General features: G+C 52.4%; 1 protein-coding gene across 1 annotated transcript; it reads right to left on the bottom strand.

Moving 5' to 3' along the window:
* Positions 1-614: 614 nt before the first annotated feature.
* SDHA (succinate dehydrogenase complex flavoprotein subunit A) lies at positions 615-22,165 on the bottom strand. Its single transcript, XM_027980212.2, has 15 exons — positions 22,071-22,165; positions 14,189-14,278; positions 13,051-13,212; positions 11,167-11,310; positions 10,792-10,956; positions 10,019-10,167; positions 9,309-9,433; positions 7,736-7,904; positions 6,590-6,785; positions 5,801-5,972; positions 4,148-4,266; positions 3,211-3,322; positions 2,991-3,121; positions 1,505-1,618; positions 615-924 (listed from the first exon to the last, which is right to left on the bottom strand). The coding sequence occupies exons 1-15, from the start codon at positions 22,131-22,133 to the stop codon at positions 838-840; spliced, it is 1,998 nt and encodes a 665-aa protein (XP_027836013.1). The 5' UTR covers positions 22,134-22,165; the 3' UTR covers positions 615-837.
* Between the last annotated feature and the right edge of the window lie 32 nt (positions 22,166-22,197).

The following is a 22,197-nucleotide window of genomic DNA, read 5'->3' on the forward strand; positions in this document are numbered from 1 at the left end:
GGCTGGGCAAAGCGGTCTGAGGCTGTTGCGCAGCCTTCCCACATGCCCTTTCCTCCCGAAAATCACCTCCTTCACATTTGCTGGACCACATCACTCCACACAGGTGGTTTCTGAAGTGTGGTCCTTGGTCATGCTACGAATGCAAATTCTCAGGCCCAATCCCAGGACCTACTGAGCGAGAAGTTCTGGGCAATCCCTAACCTAGAAAAACAGAATCTGAAACGAAGGAACCCAACTGCCTCAGACTGGATTCTACAGAATCCAACGCTGAGACAAGATCTGGCGAGGTGGCTCCAAGCAGCACCTGCAAGGGGGGAGAAGACCCATTTATGCCCACATCACCTTCCTGTGGTGTAGGTCATTTAAATACTTCAGGACACACGCTCAAGTATTAAACCATCCTCCTGCTAAGATCTAGCAGGTCATGTCTGTTGTCTTCACTTGCTGTCAAGCACCAAAACTCATGCCTTACACACACACCATGGCAAAATCTCTGGACTTTGATGCAACAGAATAGAAAGGCAGTTATGTTTTATATTTCAGGTCAGTAAGTATGCTCAAGTCAAACAGTACAATACTGCAGATGAACCTGGACGCAAACACAAGTCTGTAACTTACGTTTCATCTAGTTTTATTATTCCATGAGAAGGAGGCAGGGATGAAGGCAGGCGGAACACTTCCTGGCTGCTGATCACTGGCAAGTTACTGGCCTCTGGTAGGAATCTCTACCAGATGGCCTCCGCAGTCCGTCAAGGACACAATCAAGAGAGCGGTTATGACCTGAACCTGGGCGTGAGCTATTATACATAGTTACAGGAGCAGGGAGCCCCAGGCTCCTCAGTAGGAGCGGATGGCTGGGGGGACAGTGGCACAGTCGGTCTCGTTCAAAGTCCTGTCGATCACAGGTCTGTATTCCAGGGTGACCTAAAAAAAGAAGAGCCGGTGATGAGTTAACGCAGAGAAATGCACAATACTCTTGTGCTTTTGAAAAATCATAAAAGCAGGTTTGCAGACACATTTAGGAACTTAAAAACAAAGGTATTTACTAAAATATTCTTCAGTAATGAACTTGAGACTATGTAAGTTCACATATGGAATACAACAATTAAAATAACACTGTATCAAATTCTCAAGACTTCAAATTAAAACTTAAACTGAAAATGCTCAAAAAAGCAGGTAAAATTCTGTATACACTGTCATCACTTAATTACGTGTAAATCATATTTGCAGTTTTTCCTACTTTCAAGTCAAAGTTTATATGCACTCAACACTCGGGGGAACTGTTTCACAACGGTGGGTGGGAGGCAGCCTCTCAACCATCTACCCCGCTTGGCTCCTTTCCAGGCAGAGCCCAACGGACAGTGTGCTTTCAGTGGCGTCTCTCATCTGTCAGCAGCCAACTGAAATCCACGCTGCTCCTCGCAGTTCGCCGAACGCTGACCCGCGTCACCCAAGGGCCAGGCCAGGCGCCCGTGTGGACAGGCGGAGCCCGCCCCCCACGCACCTCCCCAGTCTTGACGTCGACGTAGGAGAGCGTGTGCTTCCTCCAGTGCTGCTCAAACGGCTTCTTCTGCTGCCCCTGGACGGGCTTGGAGTAATCGTACTCGTCAACCCTCTCCTAAGGCCACAGAAAGTAAGTTTATTTCAGAAAATGCCATCAACAAATACCCTTTACAGCCAGACATCCGGGAAACACGGCAAACTTGTCATTCCCACTGAAACCAAGTGTGCAGACCTGATCCAGAAGAGCGCATGAAATCGCGCCACCGGGCACCACGTGCAAGTAAAACAAACAGGATTTGGGAGTCCTCTAGACACACCCATGGGCCTTTACCGATAAGCTGCCAACCCCTAGCCCCAGGCTGGCCCGATCGAGGACCCCCGTCCATCCCATCCCCCGATAGCGCTGATGAGGTCAGGCCCCCGAGCGGGCCTGCGGCACGGCGAAGCTCAGAACCCCACTTCTGCATTTTCTCTCCACGACCAGCGGGTGGGTGGTAGAGTTTAACTGGTCTTTTATGCACTTGAGTGTATCAAATATTTTTCCTGTCTTTCTGCTCTGTACTCTTTCAGACTTCAACCTTTTCTTTCAGCCTTTTAAATTTAAATGTTCTCATCTTAGCCATTTAAGTTTTCCAAAACTCTTAGAGAAGCTGAATGCTATTAAGGAATACCCTGCATGTTGTAACAGGTAAGACGCACAAAGCCTCCTCAAATAAAACCCCAAACATCCACCCACTTGGCAGCTTCTGCTGAGCAAGGCCACACCTCTTGCCTGGGGCAATGGACACCTCCCTGACTGCTGCACCTGTACCCCAGGGAGGAGCAAGCGACCCAACCCCAATCCGCTCCAGGTCTTCGGGGACATCTCAGCCACAGGAACCAACTGGCTTCCGGGAGCGGTTTCTGTCCTGGACACACAGGACGAGTGTGCTCACAAACATCCTCCTCTAAGCACCTGGCAAATCTAACACAGCTCCGACTGGCGTCTTGTGGATCAGAAGCCAGTTCCTCCTGCTCAGCCTCTAGCTGAGCCACCCAAACGTGGTCCTGGACCAAAGACTGCCTGTCCATCCTAAAGCAGCTCAGGCCCGGTAAACGTGCCCCATCCTAACCTGACTGCCGCCCCAAAAACCTCCTTCCAGGGAAATCTAACTACCACATGCTGGGTGCACTTTTCTGCAGAATCTGGCAAGTGAGCTCGGCGTAAAAATCAGTTCATTAGATGACAGTGAGCTGCAACGAGGCCCCACAGCTCTTTCCAGACCAGGGGCAGCACTGGCTGCACCTCCGCCCCGGCCAGGCTTCGAGGCAGCAGCAGACACCAAGCGGAAGGAGAAATGGTACCAGAGTGCCGACACGCGAGGACACAGGTGTGGCGATCTCAGGAGAGAAAGGCACTCTTCTCACAGCCCTGTGAGAAACAGAGCCCCGCGAAGGGAGTGAGGGCCGCAGTGACGGCTGACGGGCTGCCTGGGGAGAAGGCGCACCTTGAAGTCCTCCCTGGCATGGGCGCCACGCGACTCCTTCCGGGCCTCCGCTCCATAGATGGTCTGCAGAGCACAAAGCATCAGGTTCTGCAGCTCCAGGGTCTCCACCAGGTCAGTGTTCCAGACCATTCCTGGGCACACAAGGCGGCCATTAGACGACACGGCCTGCTGAGCAAGTACCGTGGACCCTCCGACAGCGGGCGGGCCGCGGTGCACTCACCCCTGTCGAACGTCTTCAGATGCCGCAGGTCTCCGTAGAGGCTGCTGATCTTCTCACAGCCTTCCTGCAGCACACTGCCCACACGGAACACCGCGGCATGGCTCTGCATCGACTGTGATGTAAAACACCTGTAAGCTCTTAATTCACGTGGAGAAGTCACGCCAAGAACCCTTAAACCTTCAGGTTTTTTCTTACGCATTTCTTTTTTTTTTTTTTAATAAAATATTTACTTCAATAGAAAAACTAAAATATTCAGACTGAATTTATTGCTCTGAATTTTAAAATGTAGTTGGTGAGAACTTTAAAAACCTGCTCTCTAAGCAACTCTCACGTGTACAATACAGGAATACTGACTAGTCAGGACACTGCTGTACACGCCAGGGCTTACTGATTTCCACCCTGAACTTGTACCCTGGACTGTCTTTCTCCACGCATCTGTTCCCTCCCCCCTTACCACTCCATGAGGCCCCCCCTGAAGCCCAGACTCGCAAAGAGAGCGCCACGGTCCTCTGGGAACGGCCACGTGCACCTCCTTCCCTTTTGCTGGTGTCTGTGTCTATGGCCAAAGGAACCATTTGGGCTTCTTTCCAGAAAACGCTCCCACACAGAAATCTCAAGCAGACAGAGCAAGGTCTCCTTCATGGAGCAAGATTCCCCCTACTAAAATAATCGGATTCCTGTTTTAATTGACCTTGTGTTACCTGATGGATTAGCCACTAACCACACGTACCTACATTTTAAAGTGAAATTAAAGAGAAAGCCACATCCCGATGCTGGGGAGCCGCTGGTTCTGCCCTGGGCTGCCCCCTCCAGCTTTCGGTATGGAAAGCACTTGTATCTTACACAGGCCTGAACATGCCTCTGGGACACGGCAACCCCAGGGCAGAGCTGTCGATACAGCTGGCCTGCTCACTCCAGAGCTTGTCCAGGTTCCTACCTTCTGCATGCTGAGTCGCAATTCCGATGTTCTTATGCTTCCATCGGCAAATCTCAATTTGTCAAGATTCATGACAGATTCTTCCCCAGCATTTGGTTTAATTGAGGGAACTTTATCTCCTTAAAAAAAAAAAAAAACCCACCAAATGTGTTATACTTTTTTCAGGGAGTTTGGAAAATGCACATGTAATATTCTCCCTGAACTACCCTGTCCCTGAGGAAGCATCTATTGACTTGGGGTCAAAGAGTAAACAAAAAGACTAAATTTCTGGTAAAAAGTCGGTGTCCAATAAGCAATCTTTGCATGAAAAGAACGGAAGCCAACAATCAAATGAAGGCAGGTGCCTCCTGCGCTGCTAACCTGCGGAGGAGAAACGCCGCACACCACAGGAGAGCCGCGCTCACTCGGCACAGCCCTTCCGGCGCTAGACGGTGGGCGGCGGTGTGGATGGGAGGGACCTGGCTGGGGGTGCGTAACAGCCTCCAGGTGACCCTGGCCCTTTACCCTCAAGAGCTGCTGTTCTTGCCTTTCTAAAAAGATAAACACTTTGAGGGGTTTTAAGCTGTTTGGGGATGACAAATATATTCTCTGCAGAAGGTAACGCACGTAGGTGTGACGTGCAGGAGACAAACGCCTGCGGTCACTCTCTCTCCGAGGCCGAGTGTTGCCTGAGCTCTTCCAGGTGGGTGGCTTTGCTCCCTTTTGTTTCAAATGCTTTAAAAACGTCGTTCTGTAAAACTTTTTCTCTTAGGTGTACACGTCTACAGATTTCAGTAACGCATACAGACTGCTGAGACTGCCGTGAGTTTAACATTTAGCCTAACTTAGTGTGGTTGCTGGTTCTGACAGGCAGAGCTGCGTGACCCTCCCCAAGTGGACGCAGGCCCTTAACGACCACCCCACGCTCTCCTGCTCCAGTCTCCCTACTCCAGAACCCCACACACAAAATCACATACACGTGGCCTCTTGGGTCTGGATCACAGCACCTGACAGACTCATCCGTGCTGCTACCTGAGTGGGTAGTTTGTTTCTTTTATTGCCAATTTCCAAAAGTTTTAAAAGTGCGACCCCTCAGGTACAGAAGTAAACGGCATTCTTGTAACAATTCCTTCTCACGTCAGAAGACAAGGGAGCCTCGAGTGCTCGCCTCTGCTCTGAGAGCTGCTGTGGGGCCCCCACTCTAGCAAAGTGGGCACTAGGGCTGATGTCAGACCAGCACGCGGCATCGCCTCCTCAGTAAATTACGCTACTTTATGTCCACAAGGGGAAATCACAGGGAGAAACCCAGCTTCACTGGCGGGGAGAGCTGCGACCCAAGCTTCTCCTGTCAACTCATCCTTTTCTTCCTTAAGAGATGTAGTTGTATTTTGCTTCATTTATACCTACTATTTAAAACACTTCTTTGGAGATAATTCACACCAGGCAAGTAATTTGTGATAAACCCCAATAATTTCTCAGGGGTGATTTCTGAGCAAAACGTTAACAACTCCACCCAGCCTGTGTCTGTCTTGGGTCTATCACCATAAAAATCTCTGAATTTGTTTCTTCACTTCTGTGGGATAAAATCAGGACTTCCCCGCTCCGCCCCCTCCCCACTGTATGACGACAAAGCAAAGCCTCCGCAAACTGCCAGGCTCCGGAAGAGGCAAGTACCAGGTCTGCAGGACTCTGCGATGCTCAGGGCGCACGCCCGGCCGAAGACCACCAGGTCCAGGAGCGAGTTTGCACCCAGACGGTTGGCGCCATGCACCGAGGCGCAGGCAGCCTCCCCGCATGCATACAGGCCGGGCACAACCTGGTCCCGGCCATTCACGTGCTTCAGAACCTGGGGAAGGAGACCAAGGTTAGCGAGCACGGTCTGCCCAGCTCCCTCTCCCTGCAGCAGGGGTAGAGAAAGGAGAGGAAGTAAGACTGGACCTCCCTCCCCTCAAGATACTGCCCAGCCCCCTCCCCGGCCCTGTGCTGAGGTCTAAGGAATGCAATCTCATGCCCAGGAGACCCTCCCTGCCACCTGATGTGCCCCCGGAGCCCCACGCCAGCTGTGGGTGCGGCACAGAGAGGGCAGCAGGCGGGAGAGCACCCAACGGGGAGGTGGAGGACCGGAGGTGTTAGTGCAGCCCACCTCACCGGACAAAGGGCTGTAATAGTGACTAAAAAGCTCTCTGTGAGCCGCAAACCACCCACAGGAGTTAACTGTGAAGAGCTCACAATTTACTGTTGAAAACATGCACTTCTGTAGGAAACACTGCAAAAGACCTAATATATGACTAAGGGAGAAGTAACCAAATGCCAACAGCTGATTAAGGCGCAAATGCGAGCACTGGAGGAGCACCAGGGCCTCCCGCCCTCCAGCAGAAGCACCCGTCACACCACCGCACAGCACTTCTGGGCGGGGGGTCCCGTCACACTGCACAGCACTTCTGGGGGTCTCCAGCCGATCACCTGCCCCTTGTAGTTGGTGGGGATGCCACCCATGTTGTAGTGCACGGTGGGAAGCACGGGGATGGGCTCCTTGGTGACGTCCACGCCCGCGAAGATCATGGCCGTCTCTGAGATGCCGGGCAGGCGCATGGCCAGCTGCTCTGGCGGCAGGTGGTGCAGCTGCAGGTACACGTGGTCCTTCTCGGGCCCACAGCCTCTGGGGGAGAGAACAGCAAGGCAACAGGTCGAGAACCACACCCAGGAAACGCCGTGAGGTCACAGCGTCCTGGTGGCGTGTCAGGCGCCACCTGCTCTGATCCAGGAGAAAGCGCCCCTTTCACTAAGGCCACCTCTCTAGGGCATCTCTTCTCGGCACCCAAGCAGCAAGGTGGGCCCCAGGGGCTGCAACGCAGCTGTGAACACGGCAGGCACCCCACCTGCACCAGGCTCACACCTGAGTGCTGGGAGATCACAACCTGCCGTGTTCTGCTGGATGAATGAATGCATTAGTCCTTTCATGCCAAAGAACCACCTGTCTTCTTTCTCGTGCACACAGGTGATGCCTCCAGAGGCCACACCCCAGGCATTTAACCAGCATCACCACAGCTGGCGTGGTGTCAGGGGCTCAGACCTCACACTGCTTCGCAAAGAACAAATCCCACTCATCTTGAGAGCCCCCAGCCACTCAGGGTTAAGCAACAGGCACTGGAAGCTCACCGTCAAACTCCCCTGGGGGCTCAGACGGCAAAGAGTCTGCCTGCCACGCAGGAGACCTGGGTTCAGTCCCTGGGTTGGGACCATCCCCTGGAGGAGGGCATGGCAGCCCACTCCAGTATTCTTGCCTGGAGAACCTCCATGGACAAAGGAGACTGGCGGGCTACGGTCCAGGGGCTTGCAAGAGCCTGACACAACTGAGCCACTAAGCAGACGAAGGCACCACACGCTCACACACACGGACTGGTCCACAGGTCTGAGAAGGATCCACAGCTAACTGCGAAACTTCTTGAACTACAGGTCTCCAGAGACCATGAACTGGCAGACAGAGGCAGCTGCACGCGGCCTCCGGGGTGGGTGGCAGGCTGACACACACAGGAGCCCCCCAGCCCTGCTGAAATGCAGACACGAACCCCAGCCACCAGAGGATGGGGCGGGCATGAGCACACAGACCTTCCCTCGCGGATTTCCAGGGTCATGGACCGGGACACGACGTCCCTAGATGCCAGGTCCTTAGCGACGGGGGCATAGCGCTCCATGAACCTCTCACCCTGGCTGTTGATGAGGATGCCCCCCTCTCCACGACAGCCCTCCGTGATGAGACAGCCAGCGCCATATATGCCTGCAAAGAAGCAACCGATGAGACAGTTACAACCTAACAATCGCTGGGTCTATACTTCAGCAAATGCTTTTCCCAAGATACTCTGGGAGGAGCAAGGAAAGGGTGTGAAAGAGCACCCCTCCCAGGAGAGCAGAAGATAGAGAACAAGCCAAGGCAGACGGCGAGGCCACAGCCTAGAAGTGGCGCGGCCCAGCTGCACAGAAGGCTTGGCTGCAGCGTCCACGCAGTTCTGCTCACTGCCCTGACCGTGACCGTGCTGTGCCCTCTCAACACGGCAAAGTGCACAGTTAACAGCTCAGGTTTTAACTGTTCAACACCACGGAGTTGTGTTGACTGGTGAAAGTAAGGGAGCCCGGTTGGGCAGCTGGTGTCTGCAGCAACTGAATGACTGACAAGGCTGCAGACTGCGACAGCCTCGTGGAGGCTGCACCCACCACGGGCATTCCAAGTCTCCCCGGCTTCACAGGCAAGCCCACCAGCATCACGCTGGGAAGCGCAGGCCCAAACCCAAGTCTGGCAGGGTGGAGGGGGAGCTGCGCTGTTTCTTCCCTCGACTTCAAAGTGCCCTCGACTTCCCTCACGGCGATGAGCACAAGGGTGTCCAGAGCTGGATGCAGTGTGTAGTCTGAAGCCTAACCCTTCAGTTAGTGTTCTAAAGGGTTACCTTGCTTCCTGTCATTTTTCAGATTTCCTAGATTCAATGCTCATTTCTTCCAGTAGTTTCTCAAAAATTGAAAAGGACGCCAAAAAAAAAAAGCTCTAACTACAGCGAAAACCAGAAGTTTCAGATATCTTGCTGGTTAAACCAGCAATAAAACTGCCACCTAACGCACTGGCTTTTCTCACCCACGCCAGGGTCAGGTGGCAGAGTGTGCCCGGTTCTGAGCGCGGGGGTGGCTCCTCGGCTGGCAGGTCGCCCCCAGCACCCTCCCACGCTCGAGCGCGCATCGCCTTACGCGGGTGCCTCTGGCCCGGCCTGCCGCTCGGTCACCGTCGCAGCCCAGAGTCACCGTGTGCTGCTTCTCCACCCAAACGCCTTCCCTCCGGCCCTGCCACGTGCTGGGCGCCGAAGTGCCAGTGTTGGTCACTCAGCCGTGTCTGACTCTTTGTGACCCCACGGACTGTAGCTTGCCAGGCTCCTCTGTCCGTGGGACTCTCCAGGCAATACTGGGCAGTGTAAAGAGGCAGACCTGCTCTGGTCTCCCAGGGGAGCAGACAGCCTCATCGAGGAGAGGGACAGCGAGCAGCCACTGCGTCGCTTGCGAGCGCGCCAAGGTGAGGTGGAGCTGGCTTCACCGCCCCGAGGGCCCTGGGAAGAAGCTCCTCGGGGAGGCCATGGCTCAGGACTGAGATCCGAGAAAGCAAGCGCGTGGTCTCCTGAAAGACGAGCCCGACGCGCCCTACCTGTGGGGTGGAACTGCACGAACTCCAGGTCCTGGCAGGGCAGGCCAGCCCTGGTCACCATGGCGGTGCCGTCCCCGGTGCTGGTGTGCGCCGACGTGCAGCTGAAGTAGGTGCGCCCGTAGCCTCTGGAAAACACAGGCCAGCAGAGCGGCGACTTCACAAGCGTCCCTGGGGCCTCGCTAAGGACTGAGGGGCCGTGCCCTGGGCAGCACCTCTGGTGCATCCGCACGAGCTGCCCTGGCCTCTAGGGCACGTCTGCGCTGTGTGATTCTCTGAAAGAACGCTCTTTTCACAGTAAAAAGGAAAAACGTTATGGATTCACTTCTTGAAAGGGTTAAAGTAACAGACTGAGGTATAGAACTTGGAATTTTACTTTCTTCATGTGAATAAACAGCATTTACCTACCCCAGAAGTCAGTATAATCATAGCATCCACCAAAGCAAAAGAGATGTTACTCCAGAAAGCATCACATGACCCGGCCTTGGTCTCCTCGAGGGTCCACCCAGCTGGGAACTGCTGACTCTTTCTGGCCATGCCCAAGGTAGCTGCTGGGGCTGCCCCTCAGGCCCGCAGCGGTACGAGCCAGCAGGTGACCCACAGCCTGGGCTGCACCGACCGCCCCGTGATGCCTCCATCCTCACTAGAAACAGGAAGTTCCGAAACACAGCTTGCCTGCAGAGAAGTCGAACACCACTAAGGCAGGCTCTCACCCGGTGGCGATGACGGTGTTCCTGGCCCTGATGCGGTGGATGGACCCGTCTTCTATGCACAGAGCGATCACGCCGCGGCACTCCCCGCTCTCCATCAGGAGGTCCAGGGCAAAGTACTCCACAAAGTAGCTGGTGTCGTAGCGCAGGGACTGAAAGGGGGAGAAGACGGGAAAAAGGGTCCTGCACTTGCAGCGGCACTGTGGACCTAACTGGCTAGAGACGACGACCTGAGGGGAGAGGGGCCAGGCAGACCCGAGGGGAACAACGGGTTCAAAAAGGAGCCGCAGACCGCAGCCCTCGGACGCCCGCTCAATAGCACAAAGACCAGAGCCCAGGAGAGGGGGCTGCACGTGGGCCTCACCTCAGCTCCACGCAGCCGAGAGGCGCCGGAGGCAGCACCAAGTCCCCCCTAGCCGCCGGGGCCGAGCCACGGACCACGGGGTCCAACGTGGACCAGGCTGCGCCATGTGGCGCACGAGTCCCAGTGAAACGAGATGCTCCGCACATTTCCACCACAGCAGGGGGCGCACCCTAGACTGCGCAGAGCTTCAAAATGCTCACTCTGTTCTTGAACTTTCATGATAGAGGCCAGAGTCAAACCTGGCATGCAACGACCCCCACTTACCTTTCCTAAAACAGATCCTTTCAAATTAACAACTAACCAAATTACTCTGCCGCTCAGAAAGCGCCCCCTGGGCTGGTGGTGACCCGGCCCAGAGCGGCCTGCTCCCCACCCTCCACATGCCCAGGCGGGCGGCGCCCCGCTGCCTCACCCTTCCATACAACGTGTGTAGCAGCGAGTGGCCCGTGCGGTCAGCCACGCAGCAGCAGCGGTGGGCCTGCCCGCCCTTCCCGAACTTGAGGCTCTGTCCGCCAAAGGCACGCTGGTAGATCTTCCCATCTTCAGTTCTGCTAAAGGGCATGCCGTAATTCTCCAGCTGAGGAACACAAAAGGAGACCCTAGGACTTTACAGGATACTCACAGCTAGCCGACACTAGGGCTTCAACACGAACCCGCAGACCAGGGTGAACCCCCTCTATGAAAAGGTCAGCCCCGGGGAGCAGCCCGCCCGTGACGGCGGCTCACTGCCGCCCAGCCAGTTGGCCCCCGGCTGCCGCCGCTGCGCCCGCAGCCGCCAAGGACGCACCTCCACCACAGAGGCGGGGGCCTGCTCCGTCATGTAGTGGATGGCGTCCTGGTCCCCCAGCCAGTCGGAGCCCTTCACGGTGTCGTAGAAGTGCCACCGCCAGTTGTCCTCCTCCATGTTCCCCAGGGCGGCATTGATCCCTCCCTGAAACGAAGCAGCCCGTGAACCACAGCAGGAACTCGGCTGCACCGTCAGCCCACTTCTCACCGCCCTGACGGAACAGACGCGGACAAAGCCAGCTCCTCGAGTGCCAGCGTCTGTGAGGGATCCCACCGCCCGGCAGACTCCGAAGCAGGTCTCCCCCCTGCAACCCAGAGGCAGCTTTGGAGTCCCCTAGCCTCAGGCGCCTCACCTGGGAGAGCGGCATGGGGCCTGAGGCCTCGGGGAGTTGTCTGGAGGGTCGGCTGAGGTCCCCTGGGTGAGGCTTCTTTCCTACCAAGCCTGGCACATAAAGGGGACTCAGAGCTGCCTACTGTTTTATGACAGTGTCCCCAGAGGTGCTTGTGCGCACAGGTTAAAGGCAGGAAGCGCCCACTGCAGAGGCGCAGAGCCAGGCCCCCACGCCCCTTCCCCTGCTGGGCGCTGCCCACCCCCGCCTGCTACTCCTCCTCAGGTGGCGTCTTTCTCTAACCGCCCTCCCCCACTGTTATTCAGCCGTAACTTCTCACGAAGACTCTCCTGAGCTCCTTCCGCAGCTGCTGCGCTCCCTCAGCTTGCTGTGTGTTTTGCTACCAAACTGATGCTAGCATAGAGCATGGAGGCTCGGCCAGACAACATACGAGTTAATTCATTCCCTCCTCCCTCCTCCGACTCTACACTCAAACACATTCCTGATAAAGAAAAATCTGAAGTACTAGGGTAGCAGAATATAGAAAGCTGGTTTAAAATGATGTGAAAATCAAACTGCCTTCCAAAGGGGTTAGATAAATTTATATCTTCCCCAGCGATGTAAAAAAATTCCTGTTTCCCTACAGCCTTGCCAAGAGTTTTGTCAAACTTGGAGTTTTGCTCACCTAGTAAGTAAAACATTCTCAATAAATAAATAGTGCAAAAATACACAGCCTAGCGCACACACAAACGTGGTCATCCTTCCCCAATTAGACACTCCTTTCTTGAGAACCAGCATTCAAGTCACACTACGCTTTCGTCATTCTGTCTTATTGATACGGCACTCCACCTGAAAACTGTATTATTTTTGCAATACTATTTAAAATTATCTGTTTATATCTATTCTTCCTTTTAGACAATGAATTATCCACAGAAGTTTATTACTTATTCTTCAGTTTACAAAGCACAGCTTTCGAACAAAGTCCGGGATAGCTCGGTGGCTGAAGAAGGCTGCTGCCCCAGGCGCGGCGACGGGAGCAGCCACTGGCCCCGGAGCCAGCACATCCTCTGCTGTCCCAGCGAGGAAGTGTGCCCAAATGCCAGGAGAGGCGCCACGTGTGGCCCTAGGGCACTACCTACAGTGTGCCTGGAGTGAAAAATCACAGCCATAAAGTCACGTGAGTTCCCACCTCACTCGCCCCCTTCCCTAAATCCAGAGCAGCACAGGCCACTGCTCTCTGCTGCAGCTTCGTGCATCATCAGAGCCCGTCCCCAGCGCTGAGGCTGGCCCTGCGGCTCCGGCAGACACAGGGCGAGCGCACAGCCCGCTCGTTCATGTGGGGCGAGCGCACGGGAGGAGGTCACACCGCGATGGGGGCAGGCGCGGGGGCGTGACTGGAGCGGAAACAGGAGGGATGCGTCCCCAGGCGCTGGGCGGTGACAGCGGGCAGACAGCCCCGGGGACCGAGCGCCAGGAGCAGAGGGGTCACAGTGCAGGGCAGGGCTCCTCGAGCGGCACCTTGCAGGCACTGTGAGCACGACAGCGCCTTCTCATACCTGGGCCGCGACAGTATGGGACCTGGTGGGGAAGAGCTTCGTGACGCAGGCCGTGTTGAAACCTGCTTCGGAGAGGCCGAACGCGGCCCGCAGGCCTGCCCCCCCTGCACCGACCACCACGGCATCAAACTCATGGTCCACGACTGGGTACTGCGCAGAGATCTGGAAAAGAAATGTCCCCGTCAACCACTGGTTCAACTAGGCCAGACACTGAGGCTGTGGTCACGGTGAAGGACCTCAACACACACAAGTCGCTGCCACAGCCGGAGGGCCTCCATCGTGCTGGGCTGCACACCAGGCACGGCAGCAACGGCAGACACGGTGGGCACGTCCTCAAGTCGAAAGGGTGCTCCCACCACAGCAGAGCACCAACCTCACGGAGCCGGGACCCCCGCCATCAGCTGAGAGGCCAGAAACTCACAGCACGGGCCCACAGGTGCATGGGGCAACGCCACAGATCAGAACACCAGTTCCACCTATGGCTTCTCTTTACAGTCACCATCTTTCCTCTTTTCTTCTTACGCTTACATCTGTATACACGTGGCAGACAAGCCTAGGCTTATAGACAGTATAGGCCACGACTTGCAAGTTTCCATGGAAACACTGAAGGGTCATCTCGTATAGATAAGCACGGTTGTTCACCTGGGAGACCACCCACCAAGAACCCAAGTATGTTCCAGGCCCACACTGTGTTTACAACTGAGAAGGTGCCAACCAGCACTCAGAAACCACTGTGAGTGCCTATGGAAGTGGCCTCAGAAGCAAATTCCAGTTACTTCAACAGGGTGCGGAAGAGCCTCGTAAACACAGAGGAGCCCATGTTCAGCTGAGAAGGCGTCTGCCACCTCGAATTCCAGTAAATACTGTTCACCTGGCATCTGTATTTTGTTATTTTGTTTACTTCACCTGAAGTTTAATCTGCTTATAGATACACAAGAGCTACAAGCAAAAACGCCAGTATCTCTGTTCACGTCTGTACTATAATTACTAATACAGCAAAAAAAAAAAATTTTGAGTATGAATTAGAAAGAGAATTTAAGTAAAAACCTGTGTGTTACTCAAGTACACAAATAGCTGGTATAGAAGACTACTCTGCTAAGTCAAGAAAATCACTTAAAACCAAGAGCCCTGAACTTACCGCATCTGAAACTTTAGCGGACGACCTCTTATTGCCGTCAACGGTGAAGTGAAAGTCGCGGGCTCCTGTCTGCCATGCTGCCGGCCGCTTCTGAAACACAGGGGGAGGGCTGCGTGTCTTCACGGAGCCGGGGACTCCCGATCTCCTAAGCCGCCAGCGTTCTCATGGACCCGGGTGCACGCCCTCATCCAGAACCCTTTCCTGGAACCCTCCACTTAGCTCCGAAGGTTAAGGGAGGGGCTAAGGACCCAGGCCCACCCGGCTTGAGGAAGTGGTAACCAGCAAAGGCCCTTCCACATGAAGCTTGTTTCCGGACAGGACATTCACTGACCCAGGAAATGTAAAAGGCACACTTTCACATTAATTTCTTGACTTGAGGTACTTAGCGCAGAAGGGGAAGGACACCTGTGCTGCCTAAGCGGCAGGTCTGCAGACGACCAAGTGCTTCTCTCGGGTCCACCCAGCCCTCTCCACACTGGCCCCCACCCTGCACATGGGGCCTGCGGCTCACTGCAGGAGGCGCTGACAGTGAGGAGGGGGCAGTGAGGCTGCCGAGCACGCCGCCCCGGGGCGGGCCCTCCACGGACACACGTCCAGGCCCTGAGACGCTCCTGGTCCTGTGTCGCCCTCTTCACACCTGCACCGGCTCAGCCACATCCCTGCCTGTCATACTTCATCTCCATACCCCGCCTGGACAGCTGTCCCCGGTCTGTCCCTGGCCAACCTCTACAACTGCAAGCCTCAGCTAAAATGTCCCTTCCGACAACCATTTACAGGATATGGTGGCAATGAAATCACAACCCAGCAAGAGAGGCAACATTCTGCGTGGACTAAGGTCCACAATTTAGGGAACAAGTCTTTTCATTCTGCTTACCACATTTTAGCAGACTGATAAGAGACTTAGAACATTCTGAACAACAGTTTTGGGAACTAAATACCTTCAGCTTTTGTGGAGAAAAGAAACTATGCTTTGGGACAAACACATGTGGATTATAGGGAGAATTTCCAAATACAAAATGAACTGCAACCAAGTTGTTTGAAACCGGACAGACTTCTGTAAGCTGAGGAACTCTGTCAGCGCTGGACGGCCCGGCTGACCACCAGCGAGGAATGCCAGAGGCAGGAGGCTGCCCCTAACTCAGGGACTGAGTGGTGGCTGATTAGACACCTGACTGCATCTTACCAGCTCTACTTAAAAAGTGTAGTTTCTTGCATTTTTAAGTAGATTCGAACTGGTAAGAGTGACGTCCTTGAATTTTTCATTTGTAATGTTAAGGGTATTTGTTTTTTTTTTTTAGTACATTTGTTTTTATTGACAAACTAATTTAGTTTTTTCCTTTAGATGTGAATTTAAAAGAATACTCTCCAGCTTTCTTACACTTTTTCAAATTGTAAATTTGTATTTTAACATAAACCAAGTCCCTGAAGGAATTTCAATACAAATGCTCTTGAAAACATCAGAAAGTACTGTGACTGAACTGAACAATAAAAATGTAGCCAACAGCACCAATAAGAATCGTATACTTTGTGATACCAAGTTAAAATTAAAATAGAAACTGTGAGATTCCCAAAGTATTTACTTCTTTCCAGGATGTTCACACTGAATAAAGATAAACACACACATCCACATGGTTAGCTTAAAAAGCAGTCCCTACTGTAATGAAATCGGTAACAGATTATCACGTTACACAGATTATCCCGTGGAAAACAGTAACACGATTTTTTGTACCTAAATCAGATTTGGGGAGTGATTTCAGAATTTGGAGAGTGCAATTTAATCCAATTTCTGTCTTTAGAGAAAACTCATTTTATGCCACTTATTATTCTCACGTTTTTTGAAGACAAAAAAATCAACCATTTTGCAACAGGGCCACATGAAAAAGAAAGCAGAAATCTACCTAAGATATTAACAGAGTTAGCATAAAAGTACAGGACACTGAATCAGGACAATAAAGACAGAACCAAGTGTGAAGGCCAGACACTCATCCCCCCAGCTGAGCCAAGTGCAGAGCCCTCATCCAGCACAGCTCCCTGTGGGTCAGGACCCGGCACGGCTCCCTGTGGGTCAGGACCAAGCAGCTACTCTCCAAGATCGGGTCCGAGCTGAGCAGCTACAGAGCTGCACAGAAAGGATTCTCAAAGTGGCTGCACACCACACTGGGAGAACTGAGGGTGCCCGCAGCGGGGTAAGGGAACCGAACCCTTCAGAGTAGTCGCTCGGTCATGTCTGACTCTTTGCACACCCCACGGACTGCAGCACGCCAGGCCGCCCTGTCCATCACCAACTCCTGGAGTTTACTCAAACTCATGTCCATTTAGTCGGTGATGCCATCCAACCCTCTCATCTTCTGTCGTCTCCTTCTCCTTTCCCGTTAATCTTTCCCAGCATCAGGGCCTTTTCAAACGAGTCAGTTCTTAGCATCAAGTGGCCAAAGTACTGGAGTTTCAGCTTCAGCATCATTCCTTCCAATGGATATTCAGGACCGATTTCCTTTAGGATGGACTGGTTGGATCTCCTTGCAGTCCAAGGGACTCTCAAGAGTCTTCTCCAACATCACCTTTCAAAAGCATTGATTTTTGGCGCTCAGCCTTCTTCACAGTCCAACTCTCACATTTATACATGACCACTGGAAAAACCATAGCTTTGACTAGACGGATCTTTGTTGGCAAAGTAATGCCTTTGCTTTTTAATAAGCTGTCTAGGTTGGTCATAACTTTTCTTCCAAGGAGCAGGTGTCTTTTAATTTCATGGCTGTAGTCACTGTCTGCATTGATTTTGGAGCCCCCCGAAATAAAGTCTCTCACTGTTTCCACTGCTTCCCTATCTATTTGCCATGAAGTGATGGGACCAGATGCCATGATCTTAGTTTTCTGAATGTTGAGCTTAAAGTCAACTTTTTGACTCTCCTTCACTTTCATCAAGAGGCTCTGTAGCTCCTCTTCACTTTCTGCCGTAAGGGTGGTGTCATCTGCATATCTGAGGTCATTGATATTTCTCCTGATTCCAGCTTGTGCTTCATCCAGTCCAGGTTTCCTTATGATGCGCTCTGCATAGAAGTTAAATAAGCCGGGCGACAATACACAGCCTTGACGCACTCTTTTCCCAATTTGGAACCAATCTGTTGTTCCACATCCAGTTCTAACTGTTACTTCTTGACCTGCATACAGACTTCTAAGGAGACAGGTCAAGTGGTCTGGTACTCCCATCTTGTGAAGAATTTTCCACAGTATTTTGTGATCTACAGTCAAAGGCTTTGGTGTAGTCAATAAAGCAGATCTTTTTCTGGAATTCTCTTGCTTTTTCAATGATCCAACAGATGTTGGCCATTTGATCTCTGGTTCCTCTGCCTTTCCTAAACCCAGCTTGGACATCTGGAAGTTCACGGTTCACTTACTGGTGAAGCCTGGCTTGGAGAATTTTGAGCGTTACTTTACTAGCATGAGTAAAGTGAGATGAGTGCAATCGTGCAGTAGTTTGAGCCTTCTTTGGCATTGCCTTTCTTTGGGAATGGAATGAAAACCGATCTTTTCCAGTCCTGTGGCCACTGCTGTTTTTTTCCAAATTTGTTGGCATATCGAGTGCAGCACTTTCACAACATCATCTTTTAGGATCTGAAATAGCTCAACTGGAATTCCATCACCTCCACTAGCTTTGTTCGTAGTGATGCTTCCTAAGGCCCACTTGATTTCACCATTCCAGGGTGTCTGGCTCTAGATGAGTGATCACACCATCGTGATTATGTGGGTTAAGATCTTTTTGTATAGTTCTGTGTATTCTTGCCACCTCTTAATATTTTCTGCTTCTGTTAAGTCCATACCACTTCTGTCCTTTATTGTGCCCATCTTTCCATGACTATTCCCTTGGTATCTCTAATTTTCTTGAAGAGATCTCTAGTCTTTCCCATTCTATTTGTTTTCCTCTTTTTGTTTGCATTGATCACTGAGGAAGCCTTTCTTATCTCTCCTTGCTATTCTTTGGAACTCTGCACTCAAATGGGTATATCTTTCCTTTTCTCCTTTGCCTTTCCCTTCATTGTGGGATTCTTGCCCAGAGCAGTAGATATAATGGTCATCTGAGTTAAATTCACCCATTTCAGTCCATTTTAGTTCGCTGACTCCTAAAATGTTGACGTTTACTCTTGCCATCTTCCGTTTGACCACTTCCAATTTGCCTTGATTCATGTACCTAATATTCCAGGTTCCTATGCAATATTGCTCTTTACAGCATTGGACTTTACTTCCATCACCAGTCATATCCACAACTGGGTGTTGTTGCTTTGGCTCCGTCTCTTCATCCTTTCTGGAGTTATTTCTCCACTGATCTCCAGTAGCATATTGGGCACCTAATGACCTGGGGAGTTCCTCTTTTGGTATCCTATCATATTGCCTTTTCATACTGTTTGTGGGGTTCTCAAGGCAAGAACACTTAAGTGGCTTACCATTTCCTTCTCCAGTGGACCACGTTTTGTCAGAACTCTCCACCATGACCTGTCTGTCCGTCTTGGGTGGCCCTACACAGCATGGGTCACAGTTTCATTGAGTTAGACAAGGCTGTGGTCCATGTGATCAGTTTGGTTAGTTTTCTGTGATTGTGGTTTTCAATCTGCTTGCCCTCTGATGGAGAAGGGTAAGAGGCTTATGGAAGCTTCCTGATGGGAGAGACTGACTGAGGGGAACACTGGGTCTTGTTCTGATGGGCGGGGCCATGCTCAGTAAATCTTTAACTCAATTTTCTGTTGAGGGATGGGGCTGTGTTCCCTCCTTGTTATTGACCTGGGGCCAAATTACGGTGGAGGTAATGTGCGCCCAACCCTGCAGCAGGCCACGGCCGACCACACCTCTGCCGGAGACTCCTGGACACTTGCCGGCAAGTCTGGGTCAGTCTCTCGTCGGCGGGGGCTGGGGGGGGGGGCACTGTTCCTTTCTCCTGGATCCTGGTGCACACAAGGTTCTGTCTGTGCCCTCCAAGAGTCTGTTTCCCCAGTCCTGTGTAATTCTGGCAGCCCTGTGTGGGGTTAATGGCAACCTCCTCCAAGAGGGCTTATGCTGTACCCAGGTCTGCTGCACCCAAAGCCCCTGCCTCTGCGGCAGTCCACTGCTGACCCGTACCTCCGCAGGAGAACTACACCCTTATTTACCAGCAAATGTCAGTGTCTAAAATGGACAAAATGCACCTCATATCAGCTACAGAAATGGATGTAAATAGCAGCATCAACACCAAAATCAGTTCAGAACTGATTCCACTAGAGAACAGGTTTAGGGAAGGAAGTGGTCTTCCTTCTTTTCACTTATGAGAACTTCTATACTCACTTTTTTTTTTTGCTTACTATGTGCAATTACTTTCACTTAAAATTTAAAGGTTTTTCAAACAGGAATGTTTAAAACATCATTCACATGGTAACTGAGGGTAGGCTGTGAGCTGCAGGCCCTGCCACGGAGGAATACCACACAAGTTTCACGCGTTCCCTCACAGAACCCTCAGTAATCAACAGAGAAATGGAATCTTTCCAGGGTATTGGATCTGGCTGGCAGGCTCCAGATCCTATACTTTCTCTACCATCCAGGGATCCTTGGGAAAAAATTTCTGGGCTTCCAAAATTAGATGAATATCCAGGTACGTACCAAAACAGCCACATTTTTTCAAATGAACCAGGAAAAACAGGACATGGAATGCAGAACTGAAAGCCAGTGGCATTGTAATTATTCCAAGAAACAAAACAAAAGGGTACTAGCTACTACAGTGGCCTAAATAATGTAAATCTAAATATGCCACTCGGAGAAGGCAATGGCACCCCACTCCAGTACTCTTGCCTGGAAAATCCCATGGGCGGAGAAGCCTGGTAGGCTGCAGTCCATGGGGTCGCTAAGAGTCGGACAGGACTGAGTGACTTGACTTTCACTTCTCACTTTCATGCATTGGAGAAGGAAATGGCAACCCGCTCCAGTGTTCTTGCCTGGAGAACCCCAGGGACGGGGGAGCCTGGGGGGCTGCCGTCTATGGGGTCGCACCGAGTCGGACACGACTGAAGGGACTCAGCAGCAGCAGCAGCAGATATGCCACTAGCACATATTCAGAACAATACTTTTGAATAAATTGACTTATTCTAGAACAGCTTGCTGAAAATGGAAAAATATCACCTGAAGTTAAGCAGCAACTATCTGAGGTTACTGGTTTTACTCTTCCTTTCGATTTAACTTCTTCCAAATAGTGTGCAAATCTGTGTCAGTGCATTGGGACAATTAAAAAGGAAACAAAGGCAAAATAGGTTTGATAATTTTGTAACTCAAAAGTAGCTGTAAATATGACTTGAAAACACCACGGAATTGAATAAATTTTCTGTGGACTTTATTCAAATTATCCTTATTGAGTACAGTCCTTGAACAGAGAGAGATTATGAATTCCTTTCTTTTTTTGTTCTGCTAGTTTCCTGCTTCTGTTCTTGCCAACCTTAAACTCCATTAAGCAGCTTGTAGACAGATTAATTTACATAGGTGGAAATAATTTTAAAAGCTACCTTCATCAAGATAAAAGACTTTAAAACTCAAGACCATCTTTGGTAGATCTAACCTGTGGTTTAATTTTGCTAACTCTCTCTCGCCATTTTGTTCACAAGCACCTGAACAGAAGCCCCTGGTGAAGAATCGCGAGACAGTGAAGCACAGGGCTGGCAGTTGAGAGCAGACTGCACTAAGGTCACTTCCATATCAAGCCAACAGGAGAGGAGAGGTTTAGGCTCCAATCTGTTGTGTGAAACTTTCACTTTCAGCTAAAACCTCAAAGCTGAATTCCCTCCAGCCCAGCCTGGATAAAGAAAGGTCAGCAACAGGTACATAAACTGTCAAAGAGCGAGTGATGGGTGAAGGGCAAGCACAGGCTGGAATGGCTGGAGTAAGGATCGCTGGGCTCCAGTCCAGGCTGACAGACCTGCCCATTCTTCCCCAATGACCACCAGACCAAACCGCCATCTCACCTAACAAGAAGGGCCCATGCAGAAGTCTGCTTATGCTTCGTTGACTAAAACTACTCCACTGACCATGGACTTCATCCCCTGCTTGTGGACCCCCTGCTACCCTTGTGTCTTAAAGCCCAAGATTTGAGGGGCTGGGGGGAACCTCCGCTCAGTAAGCATCAACAACATGGCACAACATTTAAAACACTTTCTGGGGTTGGCAGAATGTCCGACTCAACCTCCTCACATTTAAAAATAACCTCTAACATCAAAACTTTAAGAAGAAAACAACTCTGGGTATAATTACAGGCACAAATCAAGTCTACACTGTTGAAAGCCTTGCTAACTAGGTGGCTGAGCAAGTTCATATAACGGGACCAAGTAACTAAACCCTCTAAATCCAGTGTTTCAGGAAAATTCCAGAGGATCAACTCAGAAGACTTAACTGTCAGGAGTGGAAGGGACACGGTCCAGCAGCCAGGCCTTGGGAAACCACAGCGCGGACCGACCGAGAAGGGCTCCCCGGGCTCCGCAGGGGACGCCCAGGAGGACACCGGCCCCGCGACCGCCCCGGTCGCTCTGCGGCCAGTGCCCAGGGACCGCGCAAAGCCCCAAAGCCCCAGAAGCAAGGCCGAGCCGAGTGCCGGGGCGCTGCTCACCGCACCCCACCGGCCCCACGGCCGTCCGGCTGCCCCGGGCGCGTCCCGCCGCGTGACCTTGGGCGGCCAAATCTTCGAGCGCGCCCCCGCGGCTGGGCAAGCAGCCTCGCAGCCGCGCCGGGCTCCCGGACGGGCCCCGGGGCAGTGACCTTCACCGCGCCGCAGCCCGGCCGGCTCCGGAACGTGCGGTGGGCCCTCCCCAGCCCGTATCGCCGCGAGGCAGGGGACCCGGGACCCGGTGTCTGCCGCGCCCTGCCCGCGGCGGACACTCACCGTGCAGTTCAGCGCCAGGCGCCGAGCGCGCAGCAAGCGCGACACAGCGGCAACCCCAGCCATGTCCGCCCTCCGGAGCAGTCGGTACGCCCCGCGCAGACCGCGCCTGCGCACGTCGCCGCGCCCC

Source organism: Ovis aries, chromosome 16 (assembly GCF_016772045.2).
Source record: "Ovis aries strain OAR_USU_Benz2616 breed Rambouillet chromosome 16, ARS-UI_Ramb_v3.0, whole genome shotgun sequence".
Classification (NCBI taxonomy): domain Eukaryota; kingdom Metazoa; phylum Chordata; class Mammalia; order Artiodactyla; family Bovidae; genus Ovis; species Ovis aries.

Bases quoted from the DNA above. Each gene is read 5' to 3' on its own strand.
- SDHA (XM_027980212.2), bottom strand. From the start codon at position 22,133: ATGGCTGGGGTTGCCGCTGTGTCGCGCTTGCTGCGCGCTCGGCGCCTG. The intron at 14,279-22,070 runs GTGAGTGTCCGC...CCTGTGTTTCAG, and splicing joins GCCTGGCGCTGAACTGCACG to AAGCGGCCGGCAGCATGGCA. The intron at 4,267-5,800 runs GTACTTGCCTCT...TTTTTTTTTAAG, and splicing joins CGCAGAGTCCTGCAGACCTG to GAGATAAAGTTCCCTCAATT.